This window comes from Bos taurus, chromosome 25 (genome assembly GCF_002263795.3).
Source record: "Bos taurus isolate L1 Dominette 01449 registration number 42190680 breed Hereford chromosome 25, ARS-UCD2.0, whole genome shotgun sequence".
Classification (NCBI taxonomy): domain Eukaryota; kingdom Metazoa; phylum Chordata; class Mammalia; order Artiodactyla; family Bovidae; genus Bos; species Bos taurus.
The window spans coordinates 36,453,802-36,467,642 of NC_037352.1; the positions used below are offsets into that span (position 1 = coordinate 36,453,802).

The 13,841-nt window shown below is 48.1% G+C and overlaps 1 protein-coding gene across 1 annotated transcript; it reads left to right on the top strand.

Annotated features, from left to right (window-relative positions):
* The first annotated feature begins 5,756 nt into the window (after positions 1 to 5,756).
* On the top strand, positions 5,757 to 12,443 carry GJC3 (gap junction protein gamma 3). Its single transcript, NM_001083493.1, has 2 exons — positions 5,757 to 5,797; positions 11,080 to 12,443. The coding sequence occupies exon 2, from the start codon at positions 11,081 to 11,083 to the stop codon at positions 11,906 to 11,908; it is 828 nt and encodes a 275-aa protein (NP_001076962.1). The 5' UTR covers positions 5,757 to 5,797; position 11,080; the 3' UTR covers positions 11,909 to 12,443.
* The last annotated feature ends 1,398 nt before the right edge of the window (positions 12,444 to 13,841 follow it).

Here is a 13,841-nt window from a genome sequence, read left to right on the forward strand (position 1 = left end):
CAGCTGGTTACTTTGAAGACATTTACCTCCTTGTCTCTCAATGCTTTCTTGACGTTTCATTATTAAGTCAACATCCTGGAAAATGATGATTTTCCTTCATCCTTTCCTAGCCTTCAGTATACACGTCCATTTCCCATGATCCATCTTCCCAATAAAATACCTTATATGAGAACTTAGGCTAGGTCTTCATTATTTTCATTATTATGACTGTAATACATTCACAGCTCTGCTGTGTAGTGAGCTATAATCATTTTACTTTCTCACACAACTTTTTATTTTTAATGGAGCTGATGGTTATTACTTTTCTATGTTCTTATTCAACTGCCTCACCAGTCATTTGAATTTCATCACAAGACATTCAGGAATCTTGGGTTTGACAGGTTGCTCTCGGCACCTGGGATCTCCCTTCATCCTCGTCACCCTGGGAACTCCATCTCTTACCTGTGTGGTCCCTTCTATGTCCCAGAGGTCATATACACCTTCCCAGGACCAGCGTATCTGCCTTCTCTCTAGGTCACGTGGTCTCCCAGGCCCAGTGCCGTGCAATGCGATTCTTTCCTTCTCCTGACTCCTCCCCCACCCTCGTTCCTGGTGGTCTCTCACTGTCCCCCCACGCAGACAGATCCATCCAGCTGTGGAGAGAGGGAGGGAGAGGCCAGGCCTCCTTCTGCCCCCACCCTTGGGTGACCCCTGCACCCCGGGCATGCTGCTGCTCCAGGGCTTGGCACGTTTCGTCAGCATACAGCTGTGGGAGGAGGCCGGTCTCATCTGGTGGGAGGAGGGAGACAAAGAAGGCCTTGTCTGGTGGAATAAAGAAATGGGATGACTTCTCGGTACCCCTGGGGCCTCCCTTCCTGGCACCAATCCTCAGAACTTACTGTGAAAGAGAAGTTTGTCTTGGTGCTTTAGGGTCCTGTCAGAAGCTTAGAAAGAATTGGGCAGAAGCCCCCTCCCCCAACCTCCAGCACCAACCTTAACCTCCTCCCCTGATACCCACGCTGCCCAGGGCACTGTGGACATTTATAAATGGAGCCATTGAGGAATCGGGAGAAATCCAGGCGACTTTGAAAAGTGTGCCTGTTCCCCGAGTCCTGTGTTTCTCCCCACCTTCCACCCCCTCTTCAGTTAGACAAGGACTTTGGCCACTGGGTCTGGACCATCTGCGAGGCCCCGAAAGGTGGGCTCCCAGTTCTGATTTTCCAAGGAGGTGACCGCATGCCATCAGCAGAGACGAGCTGAAGGCCCCTGACGCGGTGGCTCCTCCGTGGCTTAGCGGAGGGGGACGTCAGACTCTAGAGCCACCCTTGGTTCCCACCCTGCCTCTTCCACTTGCTGCCTGAGTGACCTTCACAAGTGATTCAAACTGTCTGGACCTTGGTTTCCTTGCTAGTCACCTAACTCTGTTATTAGGAGTGTAAATGTTCAGGGTTTGATGAATTGGTCCCTTTATAATAATGGAATGACCTCTTTATCCCTGGTAATATTTTTGCTGTTACCATTAATATTAATTGATATTAATAATGCCCCTCAGGATTTCTTTTGCTTTGTGTCAGCATAGTATATGTTTCCATCCTTTTACTTCTGGTCCACATGTGAAATTAGAAAGTGGGTTAAGGACTTCCCTCGTGGCTCAGAGGTAAAGAATCTGCCTGCCAGTGCAGGAGACCCGGGTTCAATCCCTGATCCAGGACGTTCTCACATGCCGCGGAGCAGCTCAGCCTGTGCACCACCACAAGAGGAGCCACTGCAGTGAGAGACCGGAGCACCGCAACTTGAGAACAGCCCCACTTGCTGAACTGGAGAAAAGCCTGCATAGCAACGAAGACCCAGCACGGCCACAAATAGAGAAAGAAAGTTAAAACGTGGGTTATTTGTACTTAGCATATGAGTAGGTCTTGCTTTACTCAGTCTGTCTCTCTGCCTGTAAATTGAAGTGGCGTGACCATTTACACCTCGTGTGGTTATTCACATGGTTAAATTCAAACTTCCCATGTTGCTATTTGTCTCATACGCTTTATTTGTTCCCTTTCTTTCCTCTTCTGCCTTCTTTTGGATGAACTGATCATATGTTTATAATTCTATTTTGTCTCCTTGGTTGCCCATTAGCTACAATCCTTTCTTGACTGTATAATACTGTACATTTTACATTTTCATCTTATTGCAGTTTACCTGCAAGGGATATCAGACCATCACACGCAGTATAAGAATCTTACAAAACATACTCCGATTGTTCTCCTCCTGGCCTGTATGCAACATGGGGTCACAGCATACTCTGCCATGATCTCGCCACAGGTGAAGTCTATAAAGGAAATCTATAGACTTACCAAAGTCAGTCTATAAAGTCTGGAAAAGGAGGGAACTCTTGAATTCCTGGCTTCATGGCCCCTATGTTATACACCTGAAACATATAATAATGTATAGCAACTATACGTCAATAAAAAAAGGAAGAAAACAAAGAGTTTAACCTTAAACAGTTCCCTGGTAGAACTACCAAAGGTTGTGCTTCAAGAAGAAAAAAATTTAGCACACCTATGTTCATAGCCAGAGAAGGCAATGGCACCCCACTCCAGTACTCATGCCTGGAAAATCCCATGGACGGAGGAGCCTGGTTGGCTGCAGTCCATGGTGCCACCAAGAGTCGGACACGACTGAGCGACTTCACTTTCACTTTTCACTTTCATGCATTGGAGAAGGAAATGGCAACCCACTCCAGTGTTCTTGCCTGGAGAATCCCAGGGATGGTGGAGCCTGGTGGGCTGCCATCTATGGGGTCGCACAGAGTCGAACACGACTGAAGTGACTTAGCAGCAGCAGCAGCATGTTCATAGCAGCATTACTCACAATAACCAAGAGGTGGAAACAACCTAACAATTCATCAATGGATGAATGAATAAACAAAATGTTGCACATACATACATGCAGTGGAATACTATTCAACCTTAGAAAGGACTGAAGTTCTGATAGATGTTACAACATGAATGAACCTTGAAGACAGAGAGTTGGACTATAAAGAATGCTGAGCACCAAAGAATTGATGCTTTTGAACTGTGGTGTTGGAGAAGAATCTTGAGAGTCCCTTTGACTGCAAGGAGATCCAACCAGTCCATCCTAAAGGAGATCAGTCCTGAGTGTTCACTGGAAGGACTGATGTTGAAGCTGAAACTCCAATACTTTGGCTACCTGATACGAAGAGCTGCCTCATTTGAAAAGACCCTGATGCTGGGAAAGATTGAGGGCAGGAGGAGAAGGGGACGACAGAAGATGAGATGGTTGGATGGCATCACCAACTCAATGGACATGGGTTTGGGTGGACTCTGGGAGTTGGTGATGGACAGAGAGGCCTGGCATGCTGCAGTTCATGGGGTCGCAAAGAGTCGGATGTGACTGAGTGACTAAACTGAACTGAAAATAAGCCAGTCACAAATGCTGTATGATTCTACTGATGTAAAGAGTCTAAAGTAGTCAAATTCATAGGAATAGAAAACGGAATGGTGTCAAGAGGGTGAAATGGGGACAGAATTCCAGTTTTACGAGATGAAAGAGTTGGAAATCCACTGAACCAAAATGTGAATATATTTCACACGATTGAACTGAACACAAAATAGTTAAGATGAACACACACACACGGAAAAGGAGAATAAGATTTAATCCAGAAGGAAGGTATGACATTCAAGAAGCAACCAGAGCAAAGAAACTGGTAAAGATGTTGTTAAATTTAAATAAGAATTGAGTTAAATATTCTGTCTGCAATGCTGAGAATGGATGAGGGGTAGAGAAATCTAGAAACAGAAGCTGTTTCAGTAATTCAGTCTTGAACTAAGGCGTCTTCTTAATTCAAGGGACAGAATCTCCACAACTGGTAGACTCTTAAGATGTGCTCAATGAAGGAGAAGCTGTCAGTGATGACATCATAGGTTTTGGTTGGGATCCAGGGTGGATGGCAGAATTAGTCATTAAGATGTGGAAAATGTAAGCAGAGGGTTTTTATTTTCATGAGGGTATGAAATTATAGTGGATTTACCATTAATAGGTCTTTAAAGGCTGGTAATTTGAAATATGAGCAGGCTAGCAGCATAGTAGTGTTTAAGGGTTTGCTATCTACAGCCAGATTGCTTATCCAAATCCCAGCTTCTCCATTCACTAGTTGGTTGACCTTTTATAAGTTACTCAACTTCTCAGTTCTTTATTTCTCTCCCCTATAAGAGGGTAGTAATAGTATGTACTTCATAAGGTTGTTATGAAGTATGAGTTAATAACCATTTAGCACTTATATCCATCACTTATATGCACTGAATAAATGTTGGTGTAAGAAGATATTGGCAATTCGGACTGGGATTTCAAGATGCAATGTTTTGGAAAATACAATACGTAGGACATTCTAAAGTGGCTGCTAGTCTGAGATGCAGTATTTCAAAGGAAAACCAAATGAACAGCAATTATGACACTCAAACTCTATGCCCACATCTATGCTGAATTGTTGGAAATTAAAGGCAAAGAGGGCTAACTCTGGAGAGAAGCTACTTTGCTTTTTTCTTGGTGTTGTTGTTATCTTCAGTTTGAATTTTTATTTTGGCCATGCTGCGAGGCATGTGGGATCTTAGTAGTTCCCCAGCCAGGGATTGAACCTGCACCCCCTGCAGTAGAAGCACGGAGTCATAACCACTGGGTCACCAGGGAAGACCCTGGAGGGAAGCTACTTGGGAAAGAGATGTGCTTTTAGTTCTTCCCAATGGAAAGGTCTGGAAGAGGATGCTGCCTTCTGCCTGCATCTCATGCCCAGAAAGAGTCCAATGGGTGGGCCCTGGACTGATAAATCAGAGAGGCAAGAGATAGGATATCCAGCAGATGAACGGAAGGCGGTGTGGTTGCGCTGGATATGGCCTACGTGCCCAGAGTTTTTTGGCCTAGAGATGCATCAGTATTTCCTGTGGACCAGATGTGAACAGAAGAGAGCCAGTGAGAGGTTTCTGAAGTCCTGCTGAATAGTATCCCCTGGAGGAGTGAACAGGCTTCCAAGGTAAAACGTTCATTTGAGAATTCTCTGGCCGTCCAGTGGTTAGGGCGCCATGCTCTCACTGCAGAGGGTTCAATCCCTGGTCGGGGAACTGAGATCCCGAAAACCATGCAGTGTGGGCACCGCCCACCCCCCCCACCCCCCCCCCCCCCCCCAAAAAAAAAAATTCATCTGGCAAACTGTAAAAAGATCAAATGGCTTAAAAGGTGAAGATTACCAAGCTGGACTTGAAGTTCTCTGTAAAAATATTAAATGCTAGAAAATAGTGGCACGATGCCCCGCATCTGCACAGGGGCGGTATCTGGAACTCAAGTGTTGGAATTCTCCCAGGGTTTGGGCTCCCTGAGCTGCTGAGAGGACAAGGAGCAGGCAGACGCCCATCGGGCTATGGGGGAGGCCCGCGTTATTTCTCCCAGCCAAGACAACTGTAGGGAATGCTCTCTGTTGTTGCCTGCCAGCCCCCACACTGAAAAGACGCCAAAGCCTCTGCCTCCTTTCGGATGCTCTCCCCATTTCAGTTCATGTAGATGATGTACCCCTGACCCTCGACAACAGACGGTTGTTCTCCGGAGTCCATTCTTTAGCAGCTGGGCTGCCTGCCTCTCTGGCTGCATTTCTTTGACCCTGCATAAGGCTGCCAGGAATGACAAGGGGTGGGGGAAGGAGTGGGTGGTGGAGGGAGGCAGGGCCTGGGGGAGAGCGAGGACCCTGCAGGCTCCGGCCTGAGGACTTTTCTGTCTGCCTCTTTCCTCTGCTGCGGGTGCTTTGGCTCGAAGCTGCCAGGTGAGTGCTGGGGCAGCTCAAGGCTGGGCTGGCCCGGCCCAGGGCCTGGGGTAGCGGAGGGGGCCACCCCGGGCTCTGGGCTGCTCAGTTGCAATTCTAATGCTCACGCCCACCGCCCACGATGGGGTAACATTAACATTCAGTCTTGACTCACTAAGCCTGGGATATGGCCTGCGGTTCTGCACACCTGGGGATGCCAGGGCCGCTGCACCCTTAACCACCCTTTAGCAAAAGATTTAGAATGCTTTCAAGGCCAGGTGGGGTGAGCTGGAGGCAGGGGCTGGGCCCAGCACTGGCCTCAGTGGACACCCTTCCTTCATGGCCATGTTGAGTCTTAACTCTCTCCAGAGGTGGCTTCTGCCACCTATGGAATCCTGGAATTTTTCTCCCCCCCAAAAAAGAGATGCTCAGAAAAATTCTTAACAAAATCATGATGGAATTAAAAAAATATGTTTATATATTTGAAAATCTCCTCCAACTCTGGGCTTTCCTCGTTCTCCCAATTCTTGAACTCATAGGAACTGCTTCTAATATCTTGACAGAGTTTAGGTCCTGCCAACCCCCTCTTGAATAAATTGATTTGCCAACTATTTCTCCCCTTCCAGAAACAGAGAGGTCTCTCGAGCTTTCTCAACAATGCTGAGCTCTCAGCTCTCTGGGTCCCATAGTTTGGCCTGGGGTCTCTGACCCACTGTGGGCAAAGATATGTTTCTGGGAGGAGGGAGAGGGTCTCAGAGAACGAGAAGGGTGGGCAGGGGATGGCTGGAATAGATGGGGAAAGCAGGGGGTCCCAGGAAAGCAGGGGAGGAGGGGTGGCTATATTTGGGCTTTAGTTTATCAGAAACTTCCCCTGGTCTGCAGACTTGGGAAGATGGGGCAGGATATTTACTGCCTACACACTCTAGGCCCTGGAATGTGTGTGGAATAAGCCCTGTGCTGGTGGTAACAGCCGTGGCGTAAAGGACACGGAAGGGTGCTCCAAACCAGGGGTTCTCAAGCAAGTCCTCTTGTCCTGCTTTTTCCTGTTCTCTCCCTCTGTGGGGAAACCTGGAGACCTCAGCTCAGTTCTGAGAGCCTCCCAGAGAACATCTGGGTGTTTGGCTACAGGTCTGGGGTGGGCATGGGCAAGAGAGAAGAACAGAGACAGGGCTTCTGGAAACCACTCAAACTCCTGACACTTGGAACATGCTGGGCCTGCTGCTGCTGCTGCTAAGTCGCTTTAGTCGTGTCCGACTCTGTGCAACCCCATAGATGGCAGCCTACCAGGCTCCCCCGTCCCTGGGATTCTCCAGGCAAAAACGCTGGAGTGGGTTGCCATTTCCTTCTCCAATGCATGAAAGTGAAAAGTGAAAGTGAAATCACTCAGTTGTGTCCGACTCTTCGCGACCCCACGGACTGCAGCCCACCAGGCTTCCCCGTCCTTGGGATTTTCCAGGCAAGAGTACTGGAGTGGGGTGCCATTGCCTTCTCCGCTCTCTGTTAAATCCCAGGTCTGCTGGGGAGATGTGTGTTTGGAGCTGCACTTTGAAATGAGATGAGGGTGAGAGTTTACTAAATTAGCATTTAGTCTGGTGACTTGACGGGAGAGCTGAGGCAGAAACCCTCAGAGCTCAGTGCTGCCCACCCCCACAAGTGCTGGGACCCTTTGAACTCAGCAGTGGCGGGGCTGGAGGCATCATCACGGGAGGGTGTACGACCGACCTGGAAATGGGCCGATGATCTGCCCTGCAAAAGCCCTTGGAGATGCTCTGGTACAGATGTCTTGCTTTACGAGCTGGTACCTGAAGCCAAGAGTGGACAGGTGATGGATCAGTGCTACCCGAAAGCAGCGGTTCTCAGCCTGGAGCGATCTGCGCCCCAGGGGACGCTTAGCATTGATTGGAGACCGTTGTGGGGGTTGTGTGCACTGCTGGCATCTAGTGGACAGAGGCCAGGGGCGCTGCTAAAGGTCTTACAGCTCATGGGCCAGCTCTCCTCTGACAGGCCCCACACTAAAGACACAGGCCCCAAATGTCAACAGTGCTGAGGCTGAGAAACCCAGGACCAGCCTTGAAACTTGACCTCTCTTTTGGTTCGCTGTGGACCTCAGTCACCAAACAAAACTGAAACATTTATGGAAAAATCACTCCTTTCTAAGGAAAGCTTTCGCTAAGCTTTCCCATCTAATACATCTAGCGACTTTATTGTTGTCTTGATTTCCAAATTATAAACAGATTTTCAGTTCAGTTGCTCAGTCATGTCCAACTCTTTGCGACCCCATGAACTGCAGCACACCAGACCTCCCTGTCCATCACCAATTCCCGGAGTCCACCCAAACCCATGTCCATCGAGTCGATGATGCCATCCAACCATCTCATCCTCTGTCGTCCCCTTCTCCTCCTGCCCTCAATCTTTCCCAGCATCAGGGTCTTTTCCAATGAGTCAGCTCTTCGCATCAAGTGGCCAAAGTATTGGAGTTTCAGCTTCAACATCAGTCCTTCCAATGAACACCCAGGACTGATCTCCTTTAGGATGGACTGGATGGATCTCCTTGCAGTCCAAGGGACTCTCAACAGTCTTCTCCAACACCACAGTTCAAAAGCATCAATTCTTCGGCACTCAGCTTTTTTTCAGTCCAACTTTCACATCCATACACGACCACTGGAAAAACCATAGCCTTGACTAGACGGACCTTTGTTGGCAAAGTAATGTCTCTGCTTTTTAATATGCTGTCTAGGTTGGTCATAACTTTCCTTCCAAGGAGTAAGCATCTTTTAATTTCATGGCTGCAGTCACCATCTGCAGTGATTTTGGAGCCCAGAAAAATAAAGTCAGCCACTCTTTCCACTGTTTCCCCATCTATCTGCCATGAAATGATGGCACCGGATGCCATGATCTTTGTTTTCTGAATGTTAAGCTTTAAGCCAACTTTTTCACTCTCCTCTTTCACTTTCATCAAGAGGCTTTTTAGTTCCTCTTCACTTTCTGCCATAAGGGTGGTGTCATCTGCATATCTGAGGTTATTGATATTTCTCCCGGCAATCTTGATTCCAGCTTGTGCTTCCTCCAGCCCAGCGTTTCTCATGATGTACTCTGCATATAAGTTAAATAAGCAGGGTGACAATATACAGCCTTGACGTACTCCTTTTCCTATTTGGAACCAGTCTGTTGTTCCATGTCCAGTTCTAACTGTTGCTTTTGATCCATATCTATTTACCTTTTATTATTTTTATTCATCTTCTTCCTTTGAATTCTGAAAGAATTATCCAGTGTGCTTTCTAGCATGCTGACTGAGTTTTCTCCAGAACCTTTTCTATTGCCTTCAGGGATCATTCCGATGCTCTTCTGCTCTCTTTGTAGTGGGTGCACTCATAAAGATCCATTTACTCTCATTTTCGAGGAGTGTTAGGGATGAGAGGGGATAACCTTTTATCTTCAATCTGCCATCTTTAGTCATGGGACCAGTTTTGCATCTTTCTAGAGACTGGAATAAATTTCTTTTAAAATTTTAACCCAATTTTACTGAAAAGAATTTTCAGCAGCCTGATACGCTTGGAGTTTTCACAGTCTGTGACAAAGAAGGAAGAGAGGGACTGAGGGGGCAGGCAGAGGTTCAAACTCGGATTCTGAGTGGCTCAAAATATGGCTTCACACAGTTGGTGGATGGTGACATAATTCTTTGGTCAATTGAAGCCCTCAGAACTGTCTCTTGGAGGCATCTCAATATCTCTTTTGATTGCACAGAAGTGACCATTCTCCCTAAGTTCTGGCATATGGCCCGTTCTTATCTATACTTTATAACACTAATAATCATTTAAGATTGTTTTGTGCATCTCCCTGGGTATTATAATAGCTGATAAGAGAGCAATTAGGCATGTTGCACTTGCTGCCATATTAACTTAGAAATTCAGGTTACTAATATTAGACTTAACTGGAAGAAACTGAAGCCAGTTCAATGTCGGAGAGGAAACAAGGATGGTCGGAATTACAGGAAAGGTAATTTGGGGGTCAAATCCTCAAAGTAGCTGGAAGGAGTGCCCCAGGGACATAGATTTGAAAGGGAGGGTTGCCTTGGACAAGTGGAAAGACACTTGTTTCTCGAAGATGCTACATCAGGATGTGACTGTGAAGATAAAAGAAGTAGCTGCAGGGTTTCACATTATAGTCTCTATTTTCTCTTCTGTAAGTCAGGGGAACCAGGTGTGTGAGCGTTTGGGCTGATGGAGGAGAGTTAGAAGAGCAGTTGGATGTTGAGGGCTGCTGAGAGGAGATGAAAAGTGGCAAACTGGCCTCACGGTGTGATGGCATTCTGTCCCGAGAAGTGAAGGAGTTCTGCAGCCTGTCCTCGACTCCAGTCACGTCTCACCACGAGGGAAATACAAGCCCAAAGAGCAATGACAAAGCAGGGTCGAGTTTTCGAATTTTGTCCAGTCAGCTCTGGCTTTGGCCCAAACCCCGTGACATTTAACTAGTAGATTCTGCTGGGTCTTCTTCCAAGTGTTCTTTCCTAAGCTGCTTGGAACATCAGACCAGACAAGCCTCAACACTCGCTCTGTTCACTGGACCCCCACTGACCCCCCCTGACCTAACCTCTTCTCAGTCTCCCCACTGTGAGGGGAGCAGAGGCCAGACAGGCAGCCTGTGAGCACCGGGGTCTGGGGAGGCAGCGGTTTTCAGAGGACTCTGACTATTCAGCCTTTGGGAAGCGAGAGAGGAAGGGAGGGAAAGAGAAAGACAAAGACAGGCTCTGCTCTCCCTGCAGGTGGAGAGCAGAGCCTGTCTCTGCTCCCTCCCATCCAGCCCTTCCATTTAGGTCTCTTCCCACTTAGAAAGTCTCAGCTTCTGCAGAATTATGGATACCTGGCTCCCCTGTGAAGGAAACCCTGTGATCAGCTCTTGGTCCAGACATCCAGTGAGTGGGGGCTTATCTCCATGGCAAATTAAAGGCTGTGGTTGCAAATTTAAGAGCCGTGGTGAGTGGGTGGATGGGGGGGTACTGGCCTCCGAAGCTTTTCCTTGGAGTCCTGTCATGCCTTCTCACCAGAATTCCCAGCAGCACTGGAAGGGGCAAGAAAAGAAAGTCACAGCCACACTCATTCACAATTAGTATTTTAGAGAGATGACTCCATAACTACAAAGAGGTACAGTCAGGTCGTGGTATCTGATCAACCAGGTTCTCGGGGAGGAGCAAGCAAGCCTGCCCTACCCATCCTTGGATCGGGAGTGAAGAGCGGCCCGGCGCTTCTCCTGGGGCCCGGCGCGCAGCGCACCGAGGCTCACCGCTGTCCTCTGCTTCCTAACAGGATGTGCGGCAGCTTCCTGAGGCGGGTGGCAGCGGAGGAAAGCCGGCACCCCACCCCCGTGGGCCGCCTCCTGCTTCCCGCGCTCCTGGGGCTCCGCCTGGTGCTGCTGGCCGCCGGCGGGACGGGGGTCTTCGGCGGCGGCGAGGAGCAGAGCGAGTTCGTGTGTCACACTCAGCAGGCGGGCTGCAAGGCCGTGTGCTACGATGCCTTCCACCCCCTCTCCCCGCTGCGCTTCTGGGCCTTCCAGGTCACGCTGGTGGCTGTGCCCAGCGCCCTCTACATGGGTTTCATTCTGTATCACGTCATCTGGCACTGGGAGGCATCGGAAAAGGTGAAGACGGAAGAAGAGACGCTGAGCCAAGGGGAGAAGGGCGGAGAGGCCTCGAGGGCTGGCAGCTCCAGGCTGCTCTGGGCCTACGTGGCACAGCTCGGGGTGCGACTGGCCCTTGAGGGGGCAGCCTTGGGGGGGCAGTACCACCTGTATGGGTTCAGGATGCCCAGCTCCTTTGTGTGTCGTCTAGAGCCCTGCCTTGGCAGTACCAACTGTTACCTCTCTCGCCCCTCTGAGAAGAGCATCTTCTTGAAGACCATGTTTGGGGTCACGGGGCTCTGTCTCTTGTTCACGCTTTTGGAGCTTGTCCTCCTGGGCCTGGGGAGATGGTGGAGGATCTGGAGGCACAAATCCCCCTCTTCTAATTACTCCCCAACTTCACAGAGTGCCAAAAGATGCAAGGCACCCACGGATAACTTCCCAGTGGTGGAAATAAGAGAACGGCCCGGAGAAGCAGGCGAGAGGGGCTCTGAGGTCCCTCTTTCTGCCCGCCCCTGATGTATGGATCCTGAAGGTCCCCCAGGGTGGGTCCCTCACCCTCTGGGGAGCACAACGCCCCCATAAGCTATAAAGTAGAAAAGCAGGTTCTCAGCAAATGTGTCCTGACCACCCAACAGCTGGATGGTTCCTTCCAATGAATCAGGGCCAGAGTACTCAGGCATTTTACCTCCTGCCCTTCCGTTTAGGTCTCTTCCCACTTAGAAAAAGTCTCAGCTTCTGCAGAGTTATGAAGACACCTGGCTCCCCTGTGAAGGAAACCCCGTGATCAGCTCTTGGTCCAGACATCCAGTGAGTGGGGGTGTAGCTCCATGGCAAATTAAAGGCTGTGGCTGCGAATCCAAGAGCCATGGTGGGGTGGGGGGTGAGACCTGGTGTCCGAAGCTTTTCCTTGGAGAGTCCTGTCGTGCCTTCTCACCAGAATTCCCCGGTGTCAGCATCACAGCTTTCACAGGCTTGTTTCCAGAGTTGGCCAGCAGAAGCCTCCATAAAACAGCACCTTTCCCTGTCCTGCACAATAAATCCTGACCACCGAGCTGGCATTCCTGTTGCTGAGGACAATCCTCTTTCCTGTCTCAATGGGTCTCCTCCTCTTTCCAGCTGTCCACGTCCTCTGCTCCCCCACCTTCGAAGTCCTGTAACCAAAAATGCGCCCAGTCCCGCAGCATAGGTCTTATTAAGAAACCCTGGCTTTTCACTCATATATAACCCAGGGTCCTTTATGTAGATTTGATGTATTCAAACACTTGGCTACACTCTTTTGGAAGATTACTATGACTACTTTTTAAAATTCATAGTCCTCAATATAACACAGAAATCATTACTGCTGATTCAGGGCTAATAGTAAGGAACATTTATATCACAGTATGATTCAGTAGGTAATCTAATGCTGAGTATCAGGCTGCTTTTTTATTGAGTCTCTCAGTCATTTCGGTCCAAAAGCTTTCCAGCCTTCCACCTTTTTGCAGAAACATCTCCTTTCTCAGCTCTTCCTTGCCCTCAAATTCTCAACAAAGAGCGGTTTCCAGGTTTGCAAATGGAATCTCAAAGGATCCTCCAGTAAATTAGGAAGGTTTATTCCGAAGGAAAGACATCTGGTTCCCCAAAGACACTCTGGCAACAGCTATCAAAATAATAATGTTTTCTTTCTGCTACACAGTGTTTCATAAAGAATCTGGTATTTAGTTATAACCAGAGCCCAGCCAAGAAAAAAGCAACTGGCATAATTCTGAATTTCTCCTTGATGGTGTCCCTTTTTAAATAGCATTATTGAGATGTAGGTTACATACCATATAATTCACCCATTTGAAGTATACAATTCAATGACTTTTAGTATAGTCACAGAGCTGTGTATCCATAATACCAACAGTTTAAGAACATTTCATCAACTCAAAAAGAAACTCTAAAATACTTAGCTTTTATCCCCAAATCCCCATACCCGTTCAGACATAAGCAATCACTAATCTATGTTCTGTCTCTACAGATTTTCTTAGGGTGGGCTTTACCTACAAATGGACCCATGCAGTGTGTGGTCTTTCGTGCCTGGCATCTTTCCCTTAGCATCATGCACTTCATTCCTTTTATGACTGAGTGTTATTTCATTGTATGGCTATACCACATTTTATTTATTCATTTTAGAGGCTGTGGACATTTGGGTTGTTTCCACTTTGGGGCTATTATGAAAAATGGTGCCATGAACATTCATGTGCGAATTTCTGTGTGAACACATACTTTCTGGTCTCTTTGGTAGATACCTGGGAGTGAAGGTACTGGGGCACATGGTAACGTTGTTTAACCTGTGAAGGGACTGTCTAACTTTTTTCCACAGCAGCTGTACCAGTTACTGTTTTACACTCCTAGTAGCAATGTATAAATGGGTTCCAGTTTATCCACATCCTTGCTAACATTTCGTATTATCTTTTTTCCCTGTTTG

Coding starts and splice junctions, on each gene's coding strand:
- GJC3 (NM_001083493.1), top strand. CDS start 11,081: ATGTGCGGCAGCTTCCTGAGGCGGGTGGCAGCGGAGGAAAGCCGGCAC.